General features: G+C 29.2%; 3 protein-coding genes across 3 annotated transcripts; 1 reads left to right on the top strand and 2 right to left on the bottom strand.

The window, feature by feature from the left end:
* Positions 1–1416: 1416 nt before the first annotated feature.
* Positions 1417–6272, bottom strand: Grip91 (gamma-tubulin complex component 3). Its single transcript, XM_018446200.1, has 11 exons — positions 6009–6272; positions 5150–5316; positions 4907–5036; positions 4429–4846; positions 3748–4250; positions 3358–3550; positions 2928–3132; positions 2626–2847; positions 2354–2485; positions 2035–2286; positions 1417–1613 (listed from the first exon to the last, which is right to left on the bottom strand). Exons 1-11 carry the CDS (start codon positions 6085–6087, stop codon positions 1437–1439), a joined length of 2478 nt encoding a protein of 825 aa, XP_018301702.1. The 5' UTR covers positions 6088–6272; the 3' UTR covers positions 1417–1436.
* Positions 6273–8625: 2353 nt separating this feature from the next.
* LOC108721583 (odorant receptor 2a-like) lies at positions 8626–11811 on the bottom strand. The gene is made up of 6 exons (XM_018446203.1): positions 11450–11811; positions 10619–10990; positions 9185–9251; positions 9050–9091; positions 8759–8914; positions 8626–8673 (listed from the first exon to the last, which is right to left on the bottom strand). Exons 1-6 carry the CDS (start codon positions 11809–11811, stop codon positions 8626–8628), a joined length of 1047 nt encoding a protein of 348 aa, XP_018301705.1.
* A 2953-nt stretch (positions 11812–14764) lies between these two features.
* On the top strand, positions 14765–17349 carry Cog3 (conserved oligomeric Golgi complex subunit 3). Its single transcript, XM_018446201.1, has one exon. The coding sequence runs from the start codon at positions 14908–14910 to the stop codon at positions 17347–17349; it is 2442 nt and encodes an 813-aa protein (XP_018301703.1). The 5' UTR covers positions 14765–14907.
* The last annotated feature ends 2483 nt before the right edge of the window (positions 17350–19832 follow it).

Genomic DNA, 19832 nt, shown 5'->3' with positions numbered 1-19832 from the left:
TTTTCACAGGTAATAAAAGTATTGTAACTAATGATAATTTTCATTATGACAAATGTATATATTGTAACAGAAAAATAAAAGTAATACTATTATCCACGTTTTTTGTTGTACAATAGAAAGATACTACTATTTTATATATACTATCCAAGCAATATTTATAGTGAAAAATATAAATTTTAATTTTCTTTCAATTAAGTACGGACTTTTATAGGTCGTTTATGGATTATATTTTGGATATTATTTTCTAATAATCACAAAATCTTAAATATTAAAATTTTATAGAAATAGCAACAAACAGTGCGTAAGTAGTACAAGATAAAGACAATGTATTTCATAAATCAACATTTATCTCTGTACAACTAATATTAATATTAATGAGTATTAAAAAATTGTTAATCCAGTATGTGAGGTACGGACGCATATACTTGGATTATATATATAATTTTATAAAGAAATAAAAATATAAAAAAATATATATAAATTTCACAGATACAGATTTTTCTTTCTCAAATATATATTTTTTAATTATTGATATACAGTTGATGTAAATAAACTCAATTAACACAACAAAAAACTATGCGTTTCCAACGACATCGTTTATGATTAGTATTTCTTCTTAAATCTGAATTGTACGTGCTAATGTCCGAAATAGTTTCACTTAGTAAAGAACCATGAACTGATACAGTCTCGTTATTTTGAAACCATTCTGGACTATCAGCATACATCAATACACGATTGGATTGCTTATCAACTGTTATGTTCATTTTAGGACTTGAAGTATTTTGATTAGATACAAGTGCAGTACAAGTGGAAATTTTTGATTTGTTTCGAACAGGATTCTCGTATACATTAATTTCAGAATCAATGTTACGATTTACGATTGCATTAGTCATTTTTACAGCTCTATTACTGGAACACATTTTAGCTTCAAAGTTTGGTAGGGTTAAATTATTTTTTATAAGTGACTTCTTTTCTGATACGATTGTTTGAAACGGAGAAAGCGTTAAACGTATCTTGCTCAAAGTAAGATCGTTTTCATCAAAATTAAAATTAGGTGTTAACGGAGTTTGAGGTTCTTGGATATTTTTCTGAATCTCTATCTCCACATGTGACAATATCTGTTTTTCCAAAAATATTCTAAACGTACGTTTACTTAACTCAGCATTTCTCAAATTTGTCCTATAACTTTTTTTGTGCAAAACGAGAGAGTCATTGACATCTGTTATCATTTTGGATGAGTGTGGTCTATAAAAAAAATTGGTAGTATCATGATGTCGACATAAAGAAGAAAATGAAGGATGATTAATGGAAAAATCAAATGTGCGTGTAACCTTATTATTAACGTCAGATGAATTTTGCTCAGTTGAGATACAGCATTCATTTGAAAGGTGACTTGAATCATTGAAGGTTTCTAATAAATTTTTTGCCTCCAATTGTCACTTGCATCCAAAAAATGTTTGATCACTTTGTCTGCGATGTTGATACGTTAATGGTACAACTAGTCGACTGTCTTTACTCTTGTAATATTCATTAAAATCTAATCGTACACTAAGTAATTGCAACGACACATCTTCAGCGGAAGCAAGCATCAATAAAAATTTTTTTACACGATCCTAAAAAAAATATACATCTTTAAAAACATATATTGTTTTTTTTTTCGAAGACAGATAGATACATTAAAAGAAAGCAATTGCTTTTTATATCTTATTTTAAAGATTATGAACAATATATAAATTATTACTCTATTACGACCAAAGAATCATGTAGATAAGAAAATAGTAATGATGATAAATACAAAACTAGAATATAATAGCATTGTTCGTTTTGTCTCTCGGAAGCTACTCGGATCGCTCCGAACGAATTCAGCGTAATTGAAACGTAGAATTCACACTACGTACGACATCCAATATCCTTCGTAACGATGAATACGTAGTATTGAATCCTATGTTTCAAATACGCTGGGTTCATTCGGAGCGATCCGAGCAGTTTCCGAGAGACAAAACGAACAGTGCTAATATTCCACTTCATTATTACCTGATAGGTTCTCGAAAGTAGTCTCAATTGTATTGAAAGTGTATTCAAATATTTTGAGAACGCTTTGTCTCTTCCTTCAATTTCTTGATCTTTTTTATTTGTACGACCCCATTTCTTTGTTTGCTCAGATCTAAAATTATCATCATTTAATCTTGCCTCATATTCCTGAGTAGCACGCGCAAGGAAAGTTTCCTCAAGATTCTGAAGGTCTAGTATTGGACTGTAAACTGAGCGTAAGTGATCCATAAGTTCCTGTAACACCAAGAGTAGTACAAGAATATATGCGTTCGTATGTATATAAATATCACCTAATACTTACTTGCGATTTTTCATCCAACAATGTACCATGTCTTACAGAATCAACAAAATGACTATGAGCTGCAATTATATCATCAAGGGATGACGCCTGAAGAAGTTGCTTCGCAAATGTATCCCAAGAACATTCGATTACCTTCAATTAATGTAAGTTTTTCATTTGTTAATGTGCAATATATACAACAGTTTCCATCATTAAATTATTCACTATTAAATTAATGACAGATTAATAATCTAAGATTATTAACAATAGCTTAATATAACATGTTAAATTACCTCAAATAAAAAATAATATTGCATTTGATGAACTAAATGAACCATGCTACTAGTAATTAGATGAATATGATTCTGGATAGGCAATACTTCCGGCATTTTTCTGAACATTTTTGCTGATGTTGTCTGTTGTTTCCAAATAGCAGATAAAATTGACTCCATTCTCTTTGCCTTCCACAAGGCAAAGAAGACCGTTTGATATGTCTGTCTACATGGCTCCAAAATCTAACAAGTTATTGATTATGATTCCTCAAATACTTGATGTATAGATTAAATATTACAATTAATATGTAACAATATTTTACCGTTCCTATAGGTCCATCAACATTATAATCTAAAATAAAAACGTCCCATCCTGTTTCACTTTCTGAAGGTGCTAATAATCTGACGTCTAAACGTTTTTGCACATCTAAATCATCTAACTTTGTACTAGTTGCCCTTATTGCAATTTCAAGTATAGATGATATATTATGAGGATATAAAGAACTTGCTGGTTTAGCTAATTCAGGTCTGAAATGTATAATTGAAATAATTTTTTAGAATTGAAATATATATGTTAGAACACAGAAATATATCATTTCTTTCTCTTTCTGCATGTATCATTAATACAATATAAAATTAATTCATATATATCAATAATATATTTTAAAATCTATATTAATATATATTTATGTATTAATATATTAATTATATATATATATATTAAAATATATATTATACAAGAGATATTCTTACTCTAATAAGTGCATAAGATGTTGAATAAAATGGCCTTGACCAAGCAAAAGATATCCCTTAATTCCCTGCAAATGATCCATAAGATGATATTGTTTTGTCAATATTTCAACAACTCTTGTTGAAGTTTCTTTATAAGCAGCATCCATCATAGTTTGCAAACGACCATCTGGATCCATATCAAAAAAGACTTCAACTAGAAAAAAAAATATAAAAATATTAAATGTCCTTCCAAGAGTTAGACAAAGTTGTAAATAATCTATTTGACATTAACCACAATTTTTATAAATTGCAAATATTTTCAGACGCAAATATTATCAAGAAAGACACTATTAAGATCATCTTGTAGCAAGATCAGTTGTTAATAGTTGAGACATGATTATTATTACTAACCATTATATTCCTCATCAGTATTCCTGAACATATCTGCATGTCTATCTTGCCATGGTGAAAAGTCTTTACAAACTTCACGCAAGAAATTAATACTTTTTCCTGTTCCCAGAATCTTCTTCGCTTGTGCTTTACTAAGGAAAGATGGCACCATTGAATTTCTCACTTGATATTTCTCATGCCACATTCTATCTCCACTAACATCATTGCACGCTTGAATAAAAAACTCCTTATATGGGTCGTCTAACTCTCCATCAGCGATCCATCTCATTAACATATTGTACAAAGGATTGCAAACACTTTCCAAAACTCTTTTGACTAAATTTTTTACAATGGCATCTCCATGATAGCTGAATTCATAAACAGTCGATGCTAACGCACCACCTTTTTGACCTTGGCAAGCTCTTACTATACTCGCTAACCACTTCAGAGTTTCCAAAGGATCGCAAGTCCAAAGATGTAAGTGGGATAATGTAACTCCATATGTAACCATTTGATGTTGAGACCTGTTATAATTATTACGTTTATATCACTTTATTATAAATAACATTATACTACAGATATTTTCCAAGTATATTCCAAGCAAAAAAATATCGTTATTGGATTTATAGAGCAATATAACTTTGTGATTCTCATGTCTTTGAGAGATACTATATACGATCACCATATGTATTTAATTCTTACCTATTCACCTCTTCTTGCATTATGGCTATAAATCTGTAATATTCTGACAATTCCTTATGTAACGCAGCAACAAAGCTATCAGTGACTCTGCCTGCACCAGTTACAGACATTCTCTCCAATCCTTTTCGCACTACACTATGTAAATATCCCAGTTCACTCAGTCTTAAAACAGCTTGTTTTTGTGATCTATTAATTTTTGCTACAGGATCTATCTGAAATCCGTAGCTGGAGTCTAATTTTAAAATTTTTCCTTCGACACTTTGAAAAGAATATATCAAGTCTTGAACTAATACATCTTCTGAAATGGACTCCTCATTGAATATTTTATTTGGATTTATTAATAAACCTTTTGAACTTGTCTCTGTAGTATTTAATGATATAACTTGTGCTGGAGAATATGACGTTTGTGACAATTGTCCTAAATATAAAAAATAATTAGATAGAATTCTCTGATAAATGTTGATTGTGTTAATCTTACCACTAGTTGATGCGATTGGGCTTAATTCCGATTTCATATCTGGAAATGAAAAGATCCTGTCCTTTATTTGTTCCACCGACTGGCCCATGTTCAGTAGAAATATTAAAATGCTTATACGATTCTTCAGTGGCTAATGAAAGAACAAGATTGATGCAGGAATTTATATATATGTATAGCGAATAAATATAAATAAAATAAATATGATTGAAACAATGCTTAGAAAGATATAAAATTGTTTTGTACCCCATCTTTTAAATCATTATGCAGTTTATCAAACTGCACTGCGTCTCGTGGTGATAATTTACTCTTTATATATGTTGCTACAGTTACTTCATCCTCTCTCAGTATTTCTATACCTTGAGTAGATGACAGTAAGCCAAGGGAAAAACGCATAAATCTTCTGATCGATTCTATAAGATATAAAAAATGTTTTAGCTTGTGTGTGTGTATATATATATATATTACATTACAGATTTTTATTTTACAACATATATATTGCATATTTATAAATTTATATACTACAACTTATGTTTATTAAATATAAATGTATATATTTAAATGTTACAAAAAATCTGAAAATTGCTGACAATTCATTGAGGCACATATATGCTAGAATCCAAATCTATTTGAAAAGATTATCATCACACACTTACACTTTAATATACAACTTGTACAAAGACTTAAAAAGCAAATATAAAACATGCTACCTTGCTGAAGCTAATTAATTCTTAAGATATTTTATATGTCATCCAACATTCTTTATTAAATTATATGCAAATATGAATTTTTTGAATAGGCTTGACTTATTAGAACACGTAAATAATACAAATTAATCAAATTTCATCAAGAAGCGCCAGGATTCCTGCTCTAAATTTTTTAATTTACCTTACTATATATTCTCAAAATAATTGTACAATATTTTTGAAAAATGTCCCTTCATAATATGGTATAAGCAACATTTTATTACTGAAATATGAGACATTAATAACGCTTAATTATATTGTTTAAAATGAATTGTGTAGCAATTAATTGGAGTAATTGAATGACATATACAGGTGATTTTTTCTAAATATTCAATGGTGTAGCTTCATTCAAAACTAACCTGGTTTTTGTTCGCCACATAGAGAAATAATCATATTCTGAACCAGATCAGCGATAGTTTCAGCTTCCGTGGGATTCATGTTCGTACTACGTGATGTTTCCTATAATCTTACTTGATGTTGTGTTATATATAGATACAATATTTATTCCTCACAACACCGTTTAAGTGTTTAACATTGTTTTTGAACTAAAATTGTTCCGCAATTTAATTGAACGGCACAATATATGTATGTCAATGTATGTTGTGTATACATACAACATATGAGTCATACATCATAACCATGGCAGCAAAATTTGTAATGAACATAGAAACAGTTGGTCTGTTCGACTTGCTTACACTTTTTTACACTTTTTACACTTAAAATGAGATAGATATATATTTGCTGCTGAAAAGAGAGAAAGCAAAGATGCTGAGTGTAAAAAGTGTAAACAAGTCGAACAGATAGACCAACTGCCACCATGTCCCTTACCTAAGAACTAAAATATCGATCATGAATTACGTCACGTAATTCAAACAACCGATAGCCAAAGCGTCTGTCATTCGTGTTGCAATATTAAAGTCATGATTTTTTATTATATATTATATAAGCGTTCCACCAATAAATGTATTTGTAATAATATCTTATATATTTTATTATATAAGATATATATATATGTATGATATTTTGATATTTAGTATTGCATAAATAAGTATGTATATTTGTAATGCAACAATATATCTTACAGCGATTTATTCGGAGGTGCACTAGTGTGCACTAGATTCAACGTGAATGACAGAATTTAACAATTAATTGCAAAGTTAACAAAAAGCTGCAAGGCGTCAATTTTTTAAAAAATATTGTGTACATTGCGTGGATTTTGTGTAACATAAAGTTATTACAAACGTAATACAATTGAATAGTAATACAATTGAAATCCTTGATGAAAAAATTTCACTGAAATTATTCCACTTTTTGGAATATTTCAGCAAAATTACTGAAAATTTGCCGAAATTTTACTGAAAGTGAATTTTTCAACTAACAAGCTGAAAAATCGTTGAATGCTTCTTCATTATGGAATGTGCATGCACTGTTAAATTTATAGTATCACGTTACACCCAGTTTGAATTTTTAGTCATTTTTATATTAGCCATTATTCTTTACTCATTACTCAATATCTCGTTAATTTGACTAAAACAATAGAGTAATATATACTGTTTATTTTTAAAGTTCATAATAAATTTTCAAAAATTTCACCGTTAACATCAATGCATTTTTGAACTTTTTTGTGAGAACATGACGTGTTGCTTGCTTGAGCACATCGCGACGTTCTTTTATACGGACAGTAGTATCCCTTATCTGAGCGAGCAATTCGTCTCGTGTATTTATTTTTCTTTTGTACACTTCACTCTTCATTCAACCCCATAAAGAAAAATTCAACGGGGTAAGGTCTGAAGATCTTGGTGGCCAATAAATCGCCTATCTCGGAAACCGTTCGAAATAGGACACATGTTCATATCAATATTTATGTTTAAAATGATCTATATTATCACCTCCCAAGATATTGATCCTTCTTCGTGAAACACCCTATATACGAAGTGTGTAACATCAATCTGAGCTTTTAAAAGGTATATAAAGATAAACTCAACATTCGGGAGGGTAACTTGCTCATAAATTGCGAATTTTTACATTTTTTTAAGTATTGTTTATTTAAAATACAAAAATAACCAACAAATAACAGGGCTATCAGGTATATCTTATTAGTGATAGAGAAAAGCTCGAGAAAATCAGGTTTTTTTGTAGCGTCTGGATTTTTATTACCCTATCTTTATTCACTTTAATGTTGGAACTTCATAGCTACGTCCTTGCTTTGTCGGTACAATCAAAATGTAATTTTGAAAATGGATTTAATGAAAAGTATGATTATATATCTTTCTTTAAAAATATATTTATTTATGTCTGAGAAACTATAAAAAATGATAGATTGAATAAAAACAAATTTAAAATAAATTTTAATTCAATAAAATTACATGTGCAAGATATATGTATACTAAGGCCGGTATTCATAGTTGATTCTTACATTTAAGATCGTCTTAAGTACAGTCTTAAGATGTTATGAACCAATCAGAGGACTATATTAGTATCTTAAGATATTACTTACGATGGTCTTAAAACAAGAACCAATTATGAATACCGGCTTAAAGTAAATAAAAAAGCATTTGAGATTAATAATAATAAATTTTGTGTAAAGTGTCCAGACGTAGGTACGTGTATGTTTGATCTGACTGAGACGTTTACCTTATATACTATATGTGTATGATATACTATATATGTATTTGTATTATACGTATATAGGCGCATCAGTTTTTATTTTGATCAACTCAATTTTTAATTCTGTGTCATTAATAATTAAAAATAAAATCTATTATATAATTAATTATTATCTACATTCTACATAAAACCGTCCGCATCAATATATAGTATGTACTCTTAATATATGTATCTCAATTTCATATCCAGTGTCAATAATGTACATACGCCATAATTGGAAAAAATATCAAAAATATCATATGCAATAAATGGTTTATTTATAATTACTGTAAACATACAGTGTACTATCAAAGGACGCAAATAACACATTTACAATTGTTGCAAAAGATTAAATACAGAGAAAGTCGCTTTCAGAAGCTATAAAGTAAAATAAATGAATTTAATACAAATAATGCTCTTACTTAAATCCTTGGTAGAGTACTAGTGTTAATTTTATACTGACATTGCTATAAGATTCCAGAGACAGTGTCACTAAGAAACTGCTAGTGAATTTGATGGGTTTTGTGCTGCGCTTCATCATCATCAGTAGATCCAATTGTTCGCTTCTTGTCATTAATATCCAATCCATATGATATATCTCTTCACCTAATTCAACACTCTATGCAAATAAATAATGATCAGAATAATTGAATTGTTATTAGAAATTGCGATTGTATCAATTCGCAAAAGTCTTGCAAAACATTATTTTTTGTCTAAATATATATTTTTATAGACTACCTTAAGCAACGACTACCTTAAGTGTAACTTCATTGCCAGCCCAACAATAAACATAAATCTGCACAAATAAGCAAAATACGTAGGTTGCGAAGTTAAGCACGTTTAAAAGTGTTACATTAGAAGATAGATAATATGCAGCTGAACACAGTACCAAAATACTGATACAAAATTGAATAAAGATGACTGGACTGAACACATCGTTGATCATTTCAGCAAGCCTATAAATATTTATTATATTATTGACGTATTCAAACGTGCTTATATAACGCTGTTAATGCGCATTTAACATACAATTTTAGAAATTTTAAAAATAAAAGCGCAAGATATATGTAAATATATATCTACGTATTATATATTTCGTACAAATTATATATACACATATATATATATATATACAGTACAGGGTGTCCCAGGTCTACCGCACCGCCTGCTAATAGCAGATTACTAAAGTCATTTTAAAATTTGCAAAAATATTTGGAGATTTCATGCAACGCGAACAGATCTATTGATTCACCTTTCTTATTACATCCCTTAGTGGAAAAATGTTGCTGAAATTATTCCACGTTTTGGAACACTTTTCAACAAAATTTCAACATTTCAAAAAAATTTCAGTTTAATTTCAGCGATTTTTAGCTGAAAAATTTATTTTCGACAAAATTTCGAAAAAATTTCAGCAAAATTTTCAGACAAATTTCAGCAAGAATTTCAGAGAAATTTCGATTGGATTTCAGTGATTTTTATTTGCTGAAAAATTCACTTTCAGTGAAGTTTCAGCAAATTTTCAGCAATTTCGCTGAAATGTTCCAAAACGTGGAATAATTTTAGCGAAACTTTTTCACCAGGGTAGTTTTTGAATTATAAGCATTTAAAATTAGCGAATCATATCGCTTAAAGTTCGCGCGTTTAGGTATGGTTGGCATTTGTCCCACAATATAACGCAAATGCCAATCATGTCTAAACGCGCGAATTTTAGGCAATATGATTTGCTAATTTTAAAGGCTTATAATTCAAAAACTATTATAGCCTCGATATTTTTGTATTAGAATCTGTTATTAGCAGATCTGGGACACCCTATACACCGCGTTAAAATTGCATATAGCTAAAAAGTTATTACAACACATTATATGAAATTATTATATGATATATATCCCATCGATACAATAGAATTATTTCAAAATTATGCGAAAACGAAACTATAACTTTTTTCTATAATAGCTTGTTATATATAGTTTTAAAAATGATATATATTTTTGCAAAAAGAATATATTTAGGTAACAACACAATGCGAAATAATGTAAAAATCATCTTCACAAAACTATAAATTTTTAGCATCTACGTTTATAGCTTGTCGCAAAAATTTGACGATCTATTATTCGAAATTATTTAAAGTAAAAAATGAAAAATTAGTTTGAGTAATATTCTAATCTTGGTACTCTCTCTCTTATAGATTTGTCCATATAATATTTTAATTTTATATAATATAGAAGACATTTAAATTACTATTATTTTTATACATGAAGTAAAGCGCAGCTCAATTTTTTAAGAAAAATACATGCACAAAGCAAATATCATTTGTTTGACGAACCTGATTATACAGAGATGAAAGGAAACGTATTTTGATAATCTGCTTGTATTATTCATTGAACTTTTCCATATGCTTTCCTTCTCACCTTTTATCATTTTTTGAAGGCGATGATTTAGAATTTCGAATCTTGCACATATTAGCAAGCAAAATCCTAAAACCGTAGTTTCTGTCGCGACGTTTACAACAATGCCAATTACCACAGCTGCGATCTCTTGAAGAGATGTAAAACAGAATAAAAGAAACGAAGTGCATTCCCAAGGTACCCACACGAACCCATAGGGTATTTGGCCCTCTAACATATAAAGTATTCCTCCAATTATAGTGCCTATCACTGAGATCGTACACAAGATTATATAAGGCATGGAATGTGATCTGCATGGACATTTCAAAAATACATAATAAATATGTATACATGCATATATAATCTGCAAACAATAAAAAACAGACAAAAGCTATCTTAAAATTATATAAATTGATAAACATTTAATTTTTCAATAAGTATATGGTGAAAAATATCCAATCGCTATCCGATAACTATTGTACAATATTTTGGGAAGTCGTTGATGCTATAATGACGAAAAATACGTGCAAAACATGTAAATTTATGTTTGTAGAACGCAATAAGCTAATTTTTCTTAAAAACTATTTTCTTAAAAACTTTAAAACAAAATTAATCTGATTTAATTCTTTTTATAATAGTGTTCAATTTATTTATCCTCGGTTTAATTTTATTAAATAGTTACATGTATGTATATATTATTGATTTACTTATCGATTTATTTACTATGACTGATATTATCGAAAGTCGCGTCAATACTTAAATATACCAACCTGATTAAACGGTCGAATTTCATTTGGATATTAATCTCCTCCTCGTTACAAGTTTTGCAAGGTTCCTCTTGCAGTATTTTTATCAAATTGATAATCCGATCGCGACGGATTACAATAACAATTGCTTTGCAGAGTAGGGCAATTGTCCCTAGGAAAATAGAAAAAGACGAAGCCAAGCCTTCCAGGTTTTTGACAACAAAGATGACATACAGGAAGTGAGTCAAAAAGAAATACATAAACAGATACAGCGTGAAGAAAGTGTACACGCTATATAGCGATTTAGACCATTTCGAAGACCATTCAATTGGTCGCCACAAACCAGTTATGGTATATAATAAGAAACTGAAAGAGAGTATCTGCATTTCTGTGCTACAATAAAAAATTACAGATTTTTTTATTCATTCAAAAAATAATTCTATTATAAATGAATATCGCGCCGAGTATTACTACACTACGTAGCGACAATTATACGCACGCGAATAAAAAGCCCGAGGTTGCACGTATATCGAAAAAGGCGCATGAGAAGGAATAAAAAAATATGAAAAGAAATTGCTTCAAATTTTAATATTTTGTAGCTTATGTCAAGCTGATTAAAAGTCCTTACGGGCATAAACCTTCAAATGTCTTAGTTTTTGCTTTAGGACCTTCGAAGTCTTTATTTATATTTTACATGAAAAAGTACAAAAAAATCGAAATAAACCTTTTTTATTACACTTGTACATGTCGTATCAATGGTTGTTTACAAAATATTAAAATTTAAAACAATTTGATCGAAACCCATTTTCCGTAAGATTTGTGCGGGGTTCTTTAAGGCATATTAAGGCGTTCGTGTTTCTGTGTGTACATGACATTATAATATATTTTTTACGAAAAGATTGCCTCTCTTTTGAAAATAATCGGTTCAATTTTTATATGTGTTATAAAAGACTATATATTTTATTTATTTCTCGCGTATATCTTTATAGATTATGCTTACTAATTCGTATGGACACCTTATGAATAATCAGAATAATGTTTATAACAAAAATCAAGTATAATATAACTATGTCTTGTATACGTACCGATAAAAACAACTATTATACGGATATGTAACAATATGCACGCACGACAAAGGTTTGTAAGGAACTACGAATAAATGTTTGTGGCTGCTTTGTTCGTCCCTACACAAATTAAAATTAATGATTTCACGTTGCGACATCTTGTCGGTACCTTACTGCGATGTCAGTATCAGAACTGTAATTATACCAATGTCATTTAATTAATACAATTGAAGAATACTGTGTTATCCCTCTCGATAAATTCCAACATATTGTCATGTTCCCACGAAGTGTAATATACTTTTGTACAAGCATCTACTGTAAAATTCTTATAAGTGACATTAACAAGTATATAATTCAAATGAATTAACGTCTTTTACTTTTTTTTCTCAACAGTACATTTGCATTTCCTTTTTAAGGCTTACTTGTAATTTGCGAAGCAAAGCGATACTTAATTGCTAATTAATACTTAATTCCTAATTTCCTAAAAATATTTTATTTCGCTGCGACATGAAACATTCTAAATTTTGAATATATAACTTATATGTTACGCGTATACATATATAGTAACATATCAAATTATTATGTATAATTAATCTAATATAAGTGTATAATTATTCTAATATTAAGACATAACATTATTTTTATATACATTTCAAACATACACACTTAGATTCACATATACATTATACACACACATGCAATAATTAATGTTTTAAATTATAAAAGACAGAAACGAAAGATTCTTAGAATTATAATAATTTTATGAGGGAGAAAATTACCAGTTAATTTTCAGAGGTGTGTCGTGCATCGTTATATGTCTCTATAATCATTAATAAATCTACATTATGGCATTTGTAATAACGTTCAATGTTCTACACCCACTCTTGTTGTATAATTATATGTCTGCATAATACTATTTGTCTCTTGCGCACATTCGGTTAAAGACAAGTAGATAATTACCTATGTCGATATCACCTTTTCCCTGCGCTTGTTGAAAACTATTTTGTTTCATAATAGATAAGCACATGTACATACATTTGTAATAGCATACAAGATCTCGACTTCTCCCATATTCTGCCACGTTCATTCAAGCAACTTCATCGTTAGTGAACCTTAAACGTGCACTTTTTGATAATGGTTCTATCATGTAGTATAGACTCTCTTTGATAATAAAATAATAGTAGAAAGGGAACTTGATCACTTAGAACTGATGCGAAATCGCTCAGTCAATCTGCAGACATAAGTGGGTGTGTCTGATATATATATATATATATAAAATATTTTAATATGACAAATCTTCATACATCGTATTAGATCAATTATTTTAGAGTGCAGGAAATATCTTTGGTTTTTAAAATTCTAACGTTATGATTTTAAAAATACCAACTTTTCTTAAATCTTATTATAAACTGCAGATTTATTATATTTTGAAAAAAAAAACTAATTTTATTCGTACTATCATTTTTCATGTAAGATGTTTTAGGATTGTAAATTTTAATTCTTTTAACGAAAGTTAGCCTGCAAGAATTACAAAAAAGCGCCGATCAATTACTATATTATACGTATGTATTTCTTGATGAAAATATAATTTCTGAAATTTATTATTGGGAAATGAAAAACAATACTATGAATTAGAAAAAATAAATTACATAATGTTCAATTTTATTTTAATTGTAAAATAACGTAATATAAAAATGATTTGAAAAATTGAGATAGCTATTTTAATTAATTAGAAAGAAATTTTTTTATATAACACTACCGACGATTTTCTGTATGTATTAATATTTTTTAAGTTATAAAATTAGAAATAAAAAATTTTATGCAGACAAAAATGATTCAGAGATGAAAATAACGGAAATGCATGTGCAGTTTACAAAAAAACTTAATATTAATGTATATAATAAAACAGTTATAGGTCTGTATTATTTGATGTCTATAGCGCACTAGCGCACATTTAGCATAAGATTACTTACCGTCGGTATAAATGCTACTCATATGTCTCTATAATAAACGCCATAAATAAACATATTATAGTAGTAAAGAAGATTTTGCTACATGACGAAACAATTATTATATTACATGTATGATTTTTTCCAAATATATATATAAAAAATATACATGTCAATATAATAACATTAATTAACCTCGATAAGTTAGGTAGGGATTTACCAATTGCGTTGAAAGTACATCGATAAAGTCGATTACATTAAACCCGTTGAGCCTGTGAGAGATTATTGATTATTATACGTCAACATTTCCAAACCTTTCTTGCTAATCGCAGTCAAAATCGGAGTTTCTAGAATTGTGTCGATTTGTAAATATACGCACTTAAATTTAATCTTGGACTACACATTGAATTATGTGTAAACGAGACATGTATGATTATATCAATAACTGAAAATCTCTACTGTAAATAAAATGTCTCATACGAAGGTAATTCCACATAACCTTATTCAGTGGGACCAAAGTGACAATTCCTTGGCTCCATTAACAGATTGTCAAAAGGATTGTTTGACAAATTTAGAAATCATTGTGTCTTCATTTTTTCCATTGTCGAATCTACAATCCAGTACAAACGATGGCGATGACAAGTTACAAGAGCAGAAGTCTCAGGAGAATATTCCTCCGATAGAAAAGTATCAGGAATTACTTGAGCATTTCTTATTTCTGGAAAGGAAATATGTATCCATGTACGACATGAAGTACAGTTTGTATCTTGATGAGCTAAAATCGAGGAAATCTGAGTGCCAAGATGTTTGTTCTCAGATAGAAGAAACGTTAGATGATTTCTCTGCACTTTATAAACAGTATACTGAAGTTTCCAGCAAGACCACTTCTCTATACGAAGCCAGCGAACAGCTTATTTTTGATCAAAAGCAGTTAAATGCAACAATCGATGGCATTACGGAGTATGTTAAGTATTTCAAGGAAATTGACGTGATTACAGAAAAACTGGATGCATCTACCTTGTCAGTGAACAGTGAAATGTTTTTCACCGTCTTAGATAAAATTGATACAAACATAGATTTTATGCAAAACAACTCATCGTACAATGAAAGTGGAATTTATTTAGTGAGATATAAGCATTGTCAGTCAAAGGCGATTGCGTTAATACAGAATTACATTTCCAACTTGTTCTCTAAAACCACTGAAAGTATTTTAAACTTGAAAGACAATGAAAATTCATCAGAGAATGCAGATACAGCTCTTGCTCTATTCTATGGCAGATTTCAGACAATCTTGTCTAAAACAAGACCAGTTATCAGGCAGATTGAAAACAAATCATACAAAAGACAAGAATATGATACCTTGTTGCTTGAGTGTCACCAGTATTATTGGAGTCAACGAGGCTTAGTGCTAGGTACAAGCATACAAAAATCTCTGAATTTTATTAGGGAAAAGTATAATGGCGACCATTGCAGTTTAGTGCGACATTCTTGTGCATTACTCCTGCATGCATCGATAGATGAACATAAACTGTTCTATGAATTCTTTTCAAAACAATCAAATGGATTAACTGCATACCTAGAAAGCTTGTGCACTTCTTTATACGACGCATTGAGACCTTTCATAATACACATCAATCATCTTGAGACATTAGCAGAGATTTGCTGCATTCTACGAATAGAGATGCTAGATGAACACGTACAGAACAACTTTGAACCACTTGAAGGCTTCGGAAACATATGCTTGCAGTTATTGCATGATGTTCAAGAAAGATTAGTATTTCGTGCACATTTATATCTACAATCCGATGTACTGGATTACAATCCTTCATCGGGTGATCTGGCATATCCAGAAAAACTGAAGATGATGGAAGATATAGCAGAATCGATTAGGGAAGCGACTCGTCAGACTCGTATGAAGAAGATTTCGGTGTCATCCACTGATAGTTCTGCTTTAGAACCAGTTTCTCGAAATCATATAGTTATCGATTCCATTTATCAGAAAACACACATGGGAAGTTCTCCAGCGGATCTGCATGCTATGTGGTATCCCACAGTCCGCAGAACTCTGGTGTGTCTGTCGAGACTCTACCGTTGCGTGGATAGATCTGTATTCCAATCATTGAGCCAGGAGGCAATTTCCCTCTGTGTTCAGAGCATTGAAAATGCCAGACAGGAAATTGAGAAGAGAGCGAGCACATTGGATGCAGAATTATTTCAAATTAAGCACTTGCTCATTCTTAGAGAACAAATTGCTCCGTTCCAAGTAGATTTTACTATCAAGGAATATAGTTTGGATTTTTCCAAAGTGAAGACCGCTGCATTTGGACTACTCGAAAAGAGTTCTAGGTTCTTTACCTTGTCAAACAACGCGTTATTACAATTTCTTTTAGAAGGTGCACCACAAATGAAAGAACAACTTATCGATTCAAGGAAGCATGTGGACGCAAAGTTGAGACTTACATGCCAGCGATTAATACAACACGCAACTTATTTATTAATTTATCCTATTATCAAGTTATTGGAGAAAGAAAAGTTACTTGATGCAAGCTCGAATCAGGAAAATGCACTAGGGAGCCCGCAAGAAGTAGCAACTATAGTGGCCGATGTATTGAGACTAATCAAGTTCAAATGTCCTGAGATTCAACAATCGATGCAATTATATTTGGCTAACAAAGAAACTGAATTCATTCTGTTCAAGCCAGTGAAAAATAACATTTGTGCCGCATTCACGCAGTTGCATCAAATATTAAATAAGTATTATAATGCGGAGAACCTTCTGTTGATCGCGTGTCCTTTGCCAGAACAGATTTCTGTTATGTTGAGTTCAACAACGTTAATTCAAGGAAAATCAAATCGAGAATCACAGTCAGTTCTGAAACAATCACAGTCATTTATTAAACAAGAAGATTAAATAACGTAATTTTCGTTGTTCATTGTATTTTCAGAAATTAATCGTTGAATAGAAAATTGATATAAATTTTTATTTAAAAATGTGCAACAAATAAACTTATTTTTTTAAATTTTATTAGATTTTGTTATTATTTTATGTATATATAATTGTTGTATGAGAGAACATTTTTTTTAGATACAGTAAAGTTGAATTAATATTGAATTAGAATCAATTAAATTTTAGGATTAAAGTAAGAAAGAGAAAGAGAGAGAGAGAGAAAATTTTCATTTTAATTTATTATATTAAAAAATGTAATTTATTATATATACATGTAATTATTTTGGCATAATATAAAATTTAGAATCTTAGGAATGAAATATAAAATAAAATGTATGTGTAATTGAGTTTAGTTTCTGTTACATAAATTAAATTAATTTTAAGTAAGATGTGTGAAATATAATAACATAAAATTAAATCTTGCTATTTACAACAAGTGTTACAAAATTAAGTCGCTAAATTTCATACTTTTTATAAAAGAACAAATGAAATACAGTTTATATACTTATGTTACCGTAACTGCGCGTTGAATTTTTTAACTTCTATATTTTTTAAATTGAGAAATGTACGCTTAGCTAGAAAATTATTTTCTAGCTAAGCGTACATTTCTTGCTTACCATATTGTTAATAGTTTTAGTATTAATATCATTACTGTGAAAAACGAATATAATAACGAAGCTAACTTATGCGCCATTGTATTTCCATTGCATCTTGTAGACGGTGTATGTACTGAAACATACACATTCGAAATATATATTAATAAATTCAACAATAACTGAAAATTTATTATGTCATATAAAAATAAACTAATTGAAAAATATTGAAAGAAATTTCCTAAATTGGTGGAATTTTGTTGAAAAAAATTAATTAAATATATTCTTAATTAATTTAATTAATTTTTAATTATTTCAGAAAAATTTGTTTTTTGACAAAAATTATTCACTAATGACAAAATTAATGATTCTATCAAATTATATTTTTTATAATGAAAGAGTATATACATTATCAATTTTAATTTTGTGAATATATATATAATACTTACTTTTATTTATGTATATTTTTATGTGCATTTGAACTATGACACAGTCGGGGTGTAAAGCAAAAGTATGTGACTAAAGAAATTATTATCGTTATTATTAATACAGTCCACAATATCCAAAATAATAATAAACGGAATTTCATCCAAAATGGATTGGAAACGTAATATTTCAGATTCTCTATCTTTTCTGAAATAATAAACAACGTATAATATGTAATGTATAATACTTAATACATTTAATATTTTGAATAGGTATTTCTCTATGTTATTTGTATCTACGTAGATATTATATTATTAAATATTTGTGAAATATTTGGTGTATTATTACTTATACGCACACATATATATATATGTATATTATATGTGCCTATACGTATGTGTGTGTATGTGTATAAAACATTCTATAACAAATAATTTGCTTTGAATTGTTACTTTCTCCGAATCAACGAACTTATATCGTTACTCTCTACAAGTTTTAAAATCCTACATCTATATCACTATTATATAAAAAAAGTAAAATTTAATTGGATATAATATTATACAATAAAATTTTATACAGACCTATAGAATATTTTCTTTCCATTTTACCAACAATAATTAAAGGAATAGTATCATAAACAGCATTTCCATGAGCAAAAGCGAATTTTTCCTGAAATTCCATTTTGTTATATCCTGTTGTACGATGTATACAATAATATAGAGAGAAACGTTTAAACTTTATCACTTGTAACTGAATTTATTCATCTTGCTTCGTTCTCTCAATATTTATGAGCCTGTTGATATAATTAAAAGGAGATCATTATTTTTATAAAAATATATATATGTAAGGAAAAGATACAATAATATATGTAAAAAATGATAACTAAATATCTATAGACCGCACTTTACATATAATTATTATCATCGTGATTGTTCGTCGCCTACTCTTACTAATTGAAGAAATACATTAATTGAGACAGCGTGTAATTGAATCAATTTAAAAATGAAAGAAATTCAGTTTTTTGCGATAACATTTTCTTTGAATGCGTCACATTACGAGAAAAATTATTAACAGTGAATTTTGAAAGCCTAGAAAGTCGTGTAAAGCTTAAACAAAAAATATTACCTATAGATTCTTCTTTCATGTTAATGATTATGAATTGTCACTAGCACACACACACACACACACTGCACTATTTTTTGTAATAGAAATTTCTATTTCAATTCTTTCTTCAATTCTTTCAGTCTGATCCATAAACAAACACGATAAATGTTGATAGATCGAATTCCTTTCACAGAATAGATCTCCAGACATATTTACTACAGATATTATTGACATAAATTCGCTTGGTGGTATACACCCAAGTGACCTCCATGAACATCTGGTTTTTAATAACTTAGCTTTCTTTAACTCGATATGAGTCACCGT

Source organism: Mycetomoellerius zeteki, unplaced genomic scaffold (genome assembly GCF_001594055.1).
Source record: "Mycetomoellerius zeteki isolate Tzet28-1 unplaced genomic scaffold, Tzet1.0 scaffold174, whole genome shotgun sequence".
NCBI classification, from domain to species: domain Eukaryota; kingdom Metazoa; phylum Arthropoda; class Insecta; order Hymenoptera; family Formicidae; genus Mycetomoellerius; species Mycetomoellerius zeteki.
Note: the sequence above shows the minus strand (reverse complement) of the source record. Positions and strands in the feature narration are given on the sequence as shown.